This window comes from Epinephelus moara, chromosome 19, assembly GCF_006386435.1.
Source record: "Epinephelus moara isolate mb chromosome 19, YSFRI_EMoa_1.0, whole genome shotgun sequence".
NCBI lineage: Eukaryota > Metazoa > Chordata > Actinopteri > Perciformes > Serranidae > Epinephelus > Epinephelus moara.
Genome location: NC_065524.1, coordinates 18113568 through 18126662, shown reverse-complemented (window position 1 = coordinate 18126662; position 13095 = coordinate 18113568). Strand labels below are relative to the sequence as shown.

At 39.7% G+C, this 13095-nt stretch overlaps 1 protein-coding gene across 1 annotated transcript; it reads left to right on the top strand.

The window, feature by feature from the left end:
* Nucleotides 1–1811: 1811 nt before the first annotated feature.
* On the top strand, nucleotides 1812–12977 carry zgc:172136 (uncharacterized protein LOC566376 homolog). Its single transcript, XM_050071913.1, has 14 exons — nucleotides 1812–1968; nucleotides 5147–5341; nucleotides 5498–5588; nucleotides 6777–6856; nucleotides 7053–7129; nucleotides 7248–7443; nucleotides 7599–7754; nucleotides 8262–8327; nucleotides 8798–8866; nucleotides 8975–9149; nucleotides 9688–9972; nucleotides 11204–11335; nucleotides 11465–11535; nucleotides 11638–12977. Exons 2-14 carry the CDS (start codon nucleotides 5264–5266, stop codon nucleotides 11920–11922), a joined length of 1761 nt encoding a protein of 586 aa, XP_049927870.1. The 5' UTR covers nucleotides 1812–1968; nucleotides 5147–5263; the 3' UTR covers nucleotides 11923–12977.
* The last annotated feature ends 118 nt before the right edge of the window (nucleotides 12978–13095 follow it).

Sequence of the window (13095 nt, the reverse complement as noted above, 5' to 3'; positions counted from 1 at the left end):
GAAATGGCTGTTTTGGTGAGCTGGCCCAAGTCACGTCTGCACATAACTGTCCTCACCATTGCAAATGTTTTCCACCAATTTTAAGAGACACTGCATTGATTTGCACCACAACTACATTTTACAAGTTTTGTACTGAAAATGGTCATTTGTACAAGTTACTTTTTTATCAACAATTTTCCATTTTTAATGGCAAAGATCGCATTTGAAACAGGATTGTTGCTCAGACTTCGCAGCCTTGGCTTTGGTCTTAATACTTTATGCTGTTCCTTGCCATTGCAGCATTCTGCACAACATTAACCCAAACTGGTGTTGGGAGAATAAAGCTTTGCCTACAACATAGCAACATTTTATTACAGGGGTTTTAAGCAATGATCATGATTCAGCAAAAGCACATGTTGGTAATATGAACTTGTTTTATCGAAAGTATTTGGTGGGTATCATGTGGTGATTATGTGTTTGAACTGGGAAGTATTGCTTGGAATGAAAAAAAATGTTTCTTGGAAAATTGTTTATATATCATCATACTCTACCATTAAATATGCATATAATGAAAATGGGTTATATGACTTTTCTTTCGTTCTTGTCATCTGTCACTTCTATTCTCAGGGTCTGGTTCACTTGGCAGGGAAACAGCTGTGAGCTGATTTAGTTTGGCCTACTAATACAGTCTGAGCTGATGTATGATTGAAACTGTTCTGCACTTTATATAGAAAAAAAACTATCATTTTAATGAGTCAAGTAATGTGAGCCCCGCGACCCTCAAGAGGATGAAGCGGTTAGAAGATAAATGAATGAATGAAGTAATGTGAGCCACTGTTGTTGCAATGAATTTCACAATTACATAAGTCAAGTTTTGATGTACATTGCTGTACAGCTCTCAGGTTGAGTTCATTATGATTGAGCGTAACGTTTGTGTTATTTTGGTGCCTTTTTTTCAATGATTCATAAATTTTTGTCTACATTTTCTGTTGCAGTTGCTCAATCAGCCCTGCAGGGGGCAGTGCCGTCACATTCAGGTGTTTTAGACCCACAATACATATGGGACTTTCTATGCATTGTTTGTGTATAAATATTAATGTCATGCTAGTTCAACTTGAATTGTCTTATTTATCAGTGATGTTTCCAATAGTCAAAGTATTAGAATACCACGTATTATTACACATAATGTAGGCCTGTGCATGATCTCAGGAATGTTTAATATAAGTTTTAACTTGTCATTCCCCCTGAGGTACTGTAAATCTACCACTCTCACATAAAGGGAGTTTGAAAGCCCTGCAACCTGCTGATTGGAGACTATTGTAATCCACTAATACAGTTATATTTAGGAAAGGGGATCATTGACTGACTGACTGAAAGGTAGATGGAGACTATAAAGAACACATGACTGATGATTTATTTCCACCAGGTTTTCAAGATTCAGGGCCGACATATTGGTCAAACTAAAGAACAGTTCAGGATGCTCTAATTAATCACCAAACCTGTTTGTATTGATCACTAACAATAAGGGTCCCAACCAGTCCCAGCACTTTGTGCTTGGGCCTCTAATTAGCACGAGACTGCTCCACCACCGCGAAAAATAGGGGGACGCGTCTGTCCGGTACTGTATTGTAATATTATAGTGTTTATATTCGCACATAGATGGAGAAAAATATTTACGTTTAGTTAATATTCACCCAATAAATCTAAAAAGGTAAGTGAATCTAACGTTGAAATAGTACGAACATTCCCATCTGGGGTTCAATTACAACAGTCCACCCCCACAAGGATTCAAAATGGTACGGCCCAATCGTTGGGGATTCACCGTTGTTGAAGTTACAACACGCACTGAGAGGGGGGACCAAACTAAACTGGTGTTCACTATACTTCTGTCATGTTTTTATTCGGATATAAAATAAGATTTTGTTTATGAACAAGCTTTGAGAAGACCTGCGACTGATTTTGAACTCTTTCGCCTCGTATAATGTGATGGTGAGTAACCTGTTGCTTCATGGCTAGCTTAATGAACGTTAGTGATGCACTTTGCGTTAGGTTGTAATGTTAAACGTTACCAACCAAATATAGTACTTTAATTTAGGAAAATGTTGCATTGTAGAAACTATTTTTTACAGTCTACAGCTTCTCTTTCTTTCTGAATTTATGTAGCTCAACCAAACAGTAAATATGTGTAAATAACTAAACGTAAACTTTTACAGAACTACCGGCTACTAGCCCGGGACGTTATAACGTTATCGCCTGATATGTAAATAAGTGGTGTGGTGGAGACTATGGGAACAGTCAAAACATGGAGGTTTTAAATGCACCTGGGTTAACTCTAACAGGGTGTAACCCAGTCCCAAGTTTGTGAGAAGTCTTTGAAAGGTTTTGTTCTCTGATAGATGAATCATTGGACCCTAATATACATTTGCCTCTCAGGGCTCTGAGTCACCCCTAATAAATGCACTGCTCCCCCAAAACTGAAAAGCTGGCTCACCCTATTCTTTTCAGCTTGTGTGGGTATAAATGGCCTTCCCCTGTTTATTCAGATACCCCCCTATTATCTTATTCCTTTGCGGTTTTAGTGGGCTGTGAGGATGCTTGACACTCCAGAGCCTGCACAGTGCAGAGGGGATGTTTTTCCAACAGCCAGCAGTGTGCTCAGAAGTAGGGATTATGACAGTCTTGGAGGGGAATTAAGGCATGCAGATGGCTGCTCTCATGTGATGCCAGGTTTCACCCTGGTCAGCAACTAGGGGGATGTCTGGAGACGTCAGCCAGCAGTGTTTGAGCTGATAGTAAACTTGTTTTGGAGGAAGGATGCAGTGGTGACTAGTGTAGTTTATATGCCTGATTGTACTTTGGATTTAAGGCTAAATAAGGTTGGTATACCTTCACCTATGTCATTAGTTATTCAGTACTTTTAATGCTTTATACAAGCTAGTAAATATTTGAGATATATTTTGATGTAATATGACAGCATTGATTCTTTTAAGTTAACTTATGATTGCTCTGTTATTGATAGCAGGATATTTGTTATCAATAAATAGCAGTTTTTGGTTGACTATCAGGATGCATTCAAACTTTATTGTACATGTTGTCTAATGTTTATTTTTCCAACTGAGCGCTCAAGTAAATGTAAACTGCATTTAGGTAAAGTGTGGAAAAAGTTATAAGCATAAACAAACCAAATGCTAAAGGGCCAAACATTATGTAACAAGAATAGTTAAGATGTCTAACCAGGCCCATACTACTCACACAAAAGTATTTTAGTTATTGAAATGCACAGTGTAAACACGCAGATGCATAAACAAGCAGAGACACCCACAAGCCCATCCAGATTCCTAAACAGCATTTTACCCCTCTTTAGAAATCTGTCTCTATTTTTCAGTCTCATTGCTCTCATGTACTTGCTTGCACATGAATTGCCCATAAATTGCTCACATATGTCTGCAACCTCTTCCAGTATCTCAGCAATAACAAAATAATCAAATGTAGTGTATGTGGCTGTCATAACAAAATCAGTTATATTGCCTCAGTGTGTAAATTTATGAATGTTGTGTAAAAGACTTATATAAATGCAGCAGTATTGTGATATTGAGGCACAGCACTCTCATAATGGGCATAGATTATATTGAAGAGACACTCTAACACTCAAAAAGTAAAATGTGAGCATTATTTATACATTGTCAGTGTGAGACTACACTTGGGTCTATTGAGTTCTCGTAACACTTGCCATGGCGTCTGTGTAAATGTACAATATAGCCTAGTTTGACTCATGAGCAAGTCAGATGTTCAGGCTACTGGAATTTCAGGTTTTTTATGTCTGTTGCACTGACACACAGATGTGAGTGAGGCTGTGTTTCAACATGTCCATAAATCATATTCGGTACAACAAATGTTTTGCTCTCTGAGCCAAGAACATATACTTTTGTAGTTTCCACAACCTGTTTTGTACACCGGCAACATCTTTATGATGTTTTATTTTCTTATGATTTATTTTAACAGTGAGGCCTATTGTTAGTATTTTTAACTTATGTAAACATCTTTTTTTCTGTATGTGAATGCCAAACTGCTGAAGAGTGAGGTGTAAAAAGAGACAAGTATAACTCAAAGAATTTTCAAGAAATTCCTACCATGCTGGTCATTTCCTACATTTTACTTGGAGGAGACTGGCTCAAGAGCAGGCTGCTTCGTCACGGATCATTTGTTTTCGTCCCTTGTTTTTTTTTTTTTTCTTCTTTTAACTGCTTGTCGTCAAGAATGGGATTTAAGGGGATCAGAGTCGGCGCGCGGCAGTAATTAACCTGATTAATTGATTTTGAGACGTTAATCAGATGAGCCTCATACCAGTAGGGGCTTGGGGTCAGCCTTGTGGGGTAAACTTCAGATGAGCCTTGGCTGCAAGTAGACTGTCCTCATCAATCATGGCCATTTGTTTATAAGCAGAATCTGAATTAATACATTTAGTTTTTGTAGTTTTGTGTTGCTGTAGCTACTGTTGGAATAGAAATGCAAAAGCATTATCTGATTGATTGCTCCCAGTTGATGACTATTATTAGGATTACAGTATTACTCATTGAATTTGCCCAATTATGTCCCTGTTTTTCAATTATACAGAAGAGCATCACGCTCGAAACGTCACGCAAAATAAAAAAATTGCATACGGGAGCTCTTTTGGTGTGCGGATCGCTTTTTCTTTTCTTTTTTCATGCTTTTGATACTTTGTGATCCAGCACCCAACCCAGTGGGCTTCGGGATGTGCGTGTCCTATTCTTTATTCCTGTTTTTCAATTATACACCATAATTTGGGTCAAACCAACCCATGTCATATATTTGAGTCATGTATTTTGCTTTTTTTGATGATCCCTCTGAAAGATAATTGTGATGGTAAAATGTTTGGCCTCTAACCCTTCAGAATGGACAGGTCATGTAGAGTTAATCTTGGTTGTGGGATAACGGGAGACATCCATGTACTTATGTCTGAGTATGGGATTGTTTATGCTTTGACTGAAGTATTGCTAATGCAATATCAGTCCAGGGAGTTACACACCAGAACTGAAATCTGTTTTAAATTCCTTTCTGCTGTCTTCATCATTCATGTTGAACTGTTGTTGGATCATGTTTTTTAATTTCTTTGCTTATCTCACTCTGATGTCATCTATCTTTTCAGACACAATATGGATGATCTGACGTGGAACAGATAAGAGGTGAAGGATCGGGAAAGCAAGAGAAGACTGAGGCAGTTTAACATAGAGAAAGTGCTTATCATCGACTTACACAAGACATCATGTCCACCTCGATAAGGCAGGAGAGAACTATTTGTGTTCTCCTCCCGAACAAAGAGCAGCTGGACATCACTGTCGGGGTGGGTGTTTTTAATATGTCTTTAGCTGTCCTCTTAACTATCACCAAGAGGTCTTAGCAGATGGTCAGATTTCTGTTTGTATCATTATGTTTTGGCTGCACCACATAGTTTGTGAATATATATTGAAGACAGACTTCTTTGTCTTTTCACCTCCAGCTGAAATCCACAGGGCAGGATGTTTTTAATCGAGTGTCAGAGCTTCTTGGAATCAAAGAGCTGCATTTCTTTGGCCTCACAGTGGTGAAAGGTAAGCTCCATCCTCACTGGACCCTCAGTCTCTGAACCTGAAAGCACTGTTCACACTAGAGTACACACCTGCACTGTCAGTGGACTGAAGTCTGGTTGAACAATTCGTGCACTGTAGTACCGCCACCTCATTTCAGCTGTCAATAAGTTAGACTGTAAACAGAATCACCATGTTTGGATTATGACTGTTTACTGCAGGGCCTTGCAGTGCCACCCTTTTAGTGGCACTTGTTTACGTAATATTGTGGAAACTTTTTTCTGCCAAAAGGCTATTTCACTAAAGCCAAAACATTTCATTGTGCCCGCCCAGTCTGCATAATTGAATGGTGTAATCCACTTTAGCCACTGAGCAAAGTTCTGAACTCTGTGTTTCCTCGTGTTTCTGTGCTCTGTCTCCGTACAAATACGTTGAAATGCCTTGGTAATCTTGTGTGGCTCACCACTTGAACAAGCGGCCTTTTGTTTTTGTGGTGTTGGTTCAGCGATCACTTAGGCCTGGATTCCTGCAATATTAACTTCATTAAGCCTGGAATGCACCCTTGCATTCCTCCTCTTCACTGAGGGGAGGGTACGGATTGATGATGGGAAGAGGAGGGTGGGAGTTTAGGGGGTAGAGAGGTAGGGGGACTCGTCATGACACAGGCCGCCTTACTCAACTCTTGCTCAAAGACTTCAATGAAGGATGAGAGGTGAAGGAGTTGGAGTGAGTCAGAGCGGGAACAGGCTGAAAGGAGAGATGGATGGTTAAAGGAGCGCGTTGTGAAACAGCTCGTAGATTTGGCTTCACAAAGTTGAACAAAAGAGATAAGGTGGTTCAAATAAAAAATGCCTATGTCATGACTCATAGGACCAGCCTGAGAGTGATACAACATCCTCATTCCCAGCACAGGTTGCAAACAGCTCTTTGGCCCCTCTACAGAAATAGAATCCAAATTTGTTTTCGATAAAACAACATTAACGTTTGCGTTGTGCTGCCATACTACCACTACAATTAGAATATGAAAACATTAACATTAACATTGTTGTCATTAGCTTCCTCGTAGCCTTATTCACAAAAGAAAGAACAAGGGCTTTTTTTCTTTCACCCTAATTAATCCCATTGTTGGTCAAATTTTCCGCTTGGTTACATTATTGTTTTGTTTGCATGCTAACTGTCTGCTTGATTCCTGATTGTCTTTCTCCATCCCAGACAATGAACACATATTTTTAGACATGGAGGAGAAACTGACAAAGTACTTTCCAAAGGAGTGGAAGCAAGATTCAGGAAAGGTAAGGCAGCCTGTTGCATAGGGTGGAACAGTTTGTTTAAATTAGAAACATTTTTGCTGTGACCCACTCTCCAAACTGTTGTGTACGTCAGTTAATTGGGAGGCACAGTTCAGTGGCCTACATGCCACAACGTTTCATTTAACATGACAAAAAGATGCACACTGGCCTTCTCTAACATGTCTCTTTCTGCACACAGGGGCTACAGAAGAGACCTTTGCCTCTATTCCTCTGCCTCAAAGTGCAGTACTACATAGAGAACGGCCGACTCATTTGGTATGTCCTACATATGTTCTGTATGCATCCTCTTCACTACTGGACAAGCTTGCTCTTTTTCCATCCATTGTTGTCCTCCCTTATAACATTTGTTTTTTCTTTTGGTGTGTGGTACCAGTGAACGTAAGGCACGGCATCTATATTACTCTGACTTGCGGGAACGGGTGCTTCGCTCTGAATGTCGTCAGCAGGAGGAGGTGTACTTCCAGCTGGCAGGTTACGCCTTGCAAGCTGACCTCGGTGACCACACGCTACCCAGGGAGGATATGGAGGTCACGCCTTACTTTGAACCCAAGGAATACTTTCCACCATGGGTAGGTATTAAAATGTGGCAGCAGCATTTAAAAAACTTTGAAACGAACTCGACGTTAAGTTTAAAATTGTGCTTCATAGGTTTTAATATTTTATATTTTGGGGTTATGTTGCGCTTTCTGCCCAAATCAGTGTCTGTCCCTCCTTCTTTCTATAGATTGTAGCTAAGCGGGGAGTAAACTATCTGCTCTGCCATGGGCCCAAGGTGCATCAGGAGCTGTGGGGCATGTCTACTCGTGATGCCATGCTGCTTTTCATCAGGGAGTCATGTCGACTGGAGGATGTGCCCGTCACGTTTTACAAACTGCAAAAGGTCATAAGTCACTTTAGTTTTTCAGTATCATAAACACTTTCAATTGAGTTTTTGCAGGATGATTTTTTTTGCATAATTGATTTGTACCATTAGAATAAGAAATGCTGGTTATTTATGCTGTTGGATAGTGGAATTTGTTCTCAGCACATTTTTATCTGAACGACCATTCCAGACCTATTCCTTCCTTCCGTCTGATACAGTCTTTTCCAACACAAATGCAGTTAGTTTGGCTTCATTTGAGCTGTGCTGGACAAATGACTATGGGGCAGTTATGTAACCTTACATCTAATCCAGTTTATTGTCCTCCCCATTCCAAGATCACTCATCTCCTGAGTGATGGTTTGAATGCTGGCCCATGCATTGCGTAATGTGCTATCACTTTTAATTTGTTGTTAGCAGCGGCCCCAGTGTTTCCCAGTGAAGTAGGAAAGGGGCTTAACTGTGGAGCAGCTATCTTATCTGAACTGCTCAGATGCCTCTCTGACATCTCATCATTCATTTGTCCAGGACAAAAAGGCAGAGAGAGGAACGGCATTGCTCGGTCTGACCCTGCGAGGAATGCAGGTTTATCAGGTACGTGCATGTGTGAGTGTGTCGTTGATGCATGGTATATGCGTCAACACATGTGTGCATAAAAGTGAATCTGCGTTGGCTCAAAGATTCAGTCTTTGTATGTGTAGCCCTATAAAACCTCTGACTAGACGTGTGAAGAATGTGTGGGATTGCCACCAACAGCAGTGCAGGAGGAGATAGGAGCCGTCTGCAAATGCCAGTCAGTTGTTTGATCTGTCCATCAGGGGCCATCTGGGGGGGATTAGGGCTCCAGGCCTGGCTGATTAAAGAGCCAACAGACCGTGAGATACCTCGAGAAGCCCTTGGCCTCTTCGCCAAGTCCAGATGGCTTCTGTGAACAAAAAGACAATTGATTATTGATCACTAATTTAAAAATATACCCCAGTAGATTACACATCCAGAAATGTTCTGTTGCTCACACACTATTGAGCTTTTATTTGTGTATGCGTGCTTGTGGTTTATATTTATAGGAGGTAAACAACATTCGACAGCTGCTGTACGACTTCCCCTGGTCAAACGTGGGACGTCTCACCTTCCTGGTAAGCATGCAGCTCATTTCCATTCTCTGGTAATCTTAGGTGGAATCATTCTAATTATTTAATGGGCATTAGCTATGTACACTATGTATAATATGTTCTCCCATTCAGGGTAAGAAATTCGAGATCCAGCCAGATGGCCTGCCGTCAGCCAGGAAGCTGGTTTACTACACAGGGTCATCGTTCCGCTCTCGCCACCTCCTGCTGCACCTGAGCAGCAGCCATCGCCTCTACCTCAGCCTCCAGCCTGCCCTCAAACACCTACGCCAGCTGGAGGAGAGCGAAGGTACAGGAAGGAGAATACAAGGGCAGGATTAGTATCAGTGATAATTACAGTTTGGCTCTGGGCCACTTGTAGTCAGCAGAATTCTTCTGTAGACACAAAAAGTTAAATGAAAACTTAAGAAAAGTCACTTTTTTCCCCACACAGAGAAATTAAGAGTTCCTGTTCATTAATCACATTTGTAACCCCAGAGCTGTTCAAATTTATATTTATTCAAATTATACAAGATGCTCTTTTATTGGAAATAAATATTTCAGTGTACATGTGTTAAAGGTCTAAATATAGGAATCTAAAGTCTAAAAGAATACACTCAGAGAATCAATTCATCAAAGTTTTTCATTGATCAGCAAACCTTAAAGTATTACCAATATTATTTCCAGCATTTTAAGCAGCTTCTGGTACTTTACAGTTACTGAATAGAGCTAGTGCCGTCTGTATATCTTCAGTACTTTTTGACAACTTCTTAACAAACAGTTAACCTCACGTTCTTTTGATGGTTTATGTTCTAATTTAAAAAAAAATATATTTTCTTCTTTTTTAGATAAAAAGCGTTACAGAGAGTCATACATCAGTGATGACCTGGACTTGGACCCCCCAGGCAGCGAGAGCAGCCCCGGTCTCTCTCGACACTCCACCAGCAGCTCTGGAATTGAAGCTGATGCTCGTCAACACAGCATCTCCACAGAGGTGGCCTCCATGGAGGACGAAGGTCACCGGCAAGCAGAGAAGTGTTTCAGCTCAGGAGCCAGCTGCGGCAGCTCCTGTACCTCTGGGTTTGACGCAGGCAGCAAGGCGCGGATAGAAGATGAAGGGTGGCAAGAGGAAGGTGAGAGGTTTTTATACTGACACATTTGTACAAGACATTTTATCCATCTCTCCCATTGTATGGTTTTTGGGAATAAACTGATGCTACAATTGTTTAATGAAATAGTTTGTAGACAGGAAAGCAGCTGTGTGCCATGCTGATATTGTAACTTGTAATAGTTGAGAATATGAGAGATTAATGATGTTATTGTTATAGTACATGCTGTGTTTAAAGTTAGTTTCATTTTTGTTTCATTATGATCTTGGGCTTGTTTAAGATGAGCCTCGCATGCACCGATTCGATCGCCGGTGATAGTTAGATTTGTGTCCAACTTCATCCCATCTTTCTCTGGCGTCATACAAAAGTGGACATCGATAATCTCACAAGATCAAGGCGGCACAGTTTTTAGAGCCAGGAGCTGCAGTTGCTCTCTACCAATTAGAGGATCCAAGGCACGATGGGAAATACCAGGCTCTTATCTGATCTAACAGCTGATTGGTTTAGATGTTGACTCAACAAGATGTTTTAGATAAACTTTAAATTTTTGTTGAATTTCAGAGCTTTAAATATTATTTGTATGATGTGAAAGTTTATTCTGTTTACAGAATATATGTTGTGTGACTGATGGTGAAGCTTATTCAGCAGAGACTAAATACATTCATCATAAACTATATATAGTCTGTTATATATTAACAATTGACTGTTTAGTTATTGAAGTATTTAGCAACACAGAGACCTGTGGTCCGTGGGATGTGAGGGTCTGTACAGATGTGAAACCCTGACCATATCTGACTGATCTTTAATAAAAGCTGTTGTGTTGTATTTCTTTCCTCTGTGTTTGACTGTTAAGCTGATGTTTTAAATGAAAAATGGAGGTTGAACCATGAACAGAAATTGCAGATTGCCTGTAAAGCATTTAAATAGGTCACTCTGTCATGATTGAAACAAATTGGAGACTGAGAACAAACTGATACATGGGTCTGATAGCATTTTTAATAAATCAACCTCAGATCTAACAGGATGTGAGTGTTTCAGTGACTTCCTGTACAGACCGAAGGCTGCTGGACACTGTCGAGAAACTGTCAGACTTGACCGTGGCTTTCTGTCACTGCCTCCTGCTGCAGCTGCCTTATCTTGTCTACTTTCTAGGCAAAGCGCAGTTCATCTCAAACGAGTCTCTTGAATCACAATGAAATGAAATCCGTTAGATTTTACATAATCCGATTTCTAAAACTTTTTTTTTTTCTTTCAGAGATCAAGACGTGTGTTGGAAGTCCAAAGGAGGTTCTTGTGGATGATCCTTATGAGATGTTCCAGTTGGCAGATCTTCTTGAAGGAGTGTCAGTGGATTGTTCAGAACTCGCTTCAGAGACTCCTTCACCAGGTATGAATAATTTGATTGTGACATACAGGATATTATTTGAATGGTATTTTATTTTTTCCTCATCCTGTTAATGAAAACAAAATTGTTTGTATTTTTAAAAACTCTAATAAAATTATTTGGTCTCTACAGAAAACACAGCATGTCCCCCAGACAGTGATGAAGACCATGGGAAGTTACGTAACAAAGATACGTTACAACAGGTTGGTCGCCTTCTTTCCCCTGCCTTCTTCTTCTTTGCCTCCTTTGGATTACTATGTTATATTAGTCTTTATCTTTACCTCCTGTCTTTATTCTCGATGCAGAAATCTAAGACACAAGTCAGCGTGGATCGGCACAGCCACAGTCTAGATGATGTCCGTCTGTTCCCACCTCCGGCACCCCTGGGGACTACACTGCCACCTGATTCCTCCCACAGCTATACCTTTGGTCTCCCGGATGCCTCAACAAACACAAAGACCCCTGTTGATGACAGTTATTACCAGCTTTTGCACTGCCAAGCCAAACCTTCCTTCTATGGCCGCAGGTCCACTAACTGCCTCTCCTTGGACATGCTGGGTGATGAACAGTTCCTGGAATTCATTCTTTGAATACATCAAGTGCTGATGTCCACAAATAGGCCCATTTTCCTCCTTCATTTACAGTGCAGCTTAACTTCTAAGTTGCCAACACATGAATGTCTCAATGTTTTCTACTGTATGATGATGACAACGTGGGATGTGTGTGTTTCAAAGTGCAGAGACGTATTATGAAAAATGACTGGACCCATCATTCCTCTTAGAAAACTGTGGAATAGAGATCAGAGATCTGATTCAGCAACATTTCAGTCAGTAAACAGAGCATATTTATTTTTGTTGTATATTATGTACATACTACTTGCACTATTTTATTACATATGAACAAAATATTTCTAATCAATTTTATTGTCTTTTATAAAGTTCACCTTGTAAAAATATTTCTGAAATGTCAGTTTGACAGTAAGAGATATTTTGACATTCATTAGATGGGATTTAAGCTTCCCTTGCCATTATCCTATCTGCTAATGTAAACACTGAAATGTCCTTGTTTTATTCAGGAGAAACTCCAGAAGCCACGGTGCTAATGATTGTGCTCCCGCATTCCTTTATCATGTTTTTTTTAAGAATCATATTTTATAATATACTCTATTTTTGTATAGTGTGCTCTGTCATGCTTTTCCTATTAGTCTGCCACAGCAATGTAGCTGCTGATGTGGAAAATTGAACCTCTTTACAGCTGGTAATGCATTCATCCAAAGCCTCCTTGTTCTATACTCTCTCCCCGCTGTCTTAATTAAGTATTCTTTGTAAAGCACTATTTCTGTAACCAGTGTATAATGAATCTGCAGTATTTTTGTATTATATAACCTCCAAACAAAGAGCCTTTCTGTTGGTTTTTTTCTCAAATGTTGTTTTTACTGTTGTGTAAATGACAGTTTGGATGCAAAAGAACTGACGTCATTAGCCAATATGAACTCACTTGGAAAGATTGTACTTTGTACTATTGTAAAAACTTTTTCAATGCTAATAATGTATGAGCAGACAGTGTTAATTCACAATACTGAACAATTCATTTTTATCTAAAGCAATGTTTTTTTTTTTTTATATAATAGTAAAAATAAAATCTTTATGCCACTAAATGAAACCGGATGTTTTCACTTTTTTTATATACTATACTTCTAAACACCACTATGATAATTTAATGTTTAAATTTGATTGATTTAAAAGGGTATAATTGAATGAATG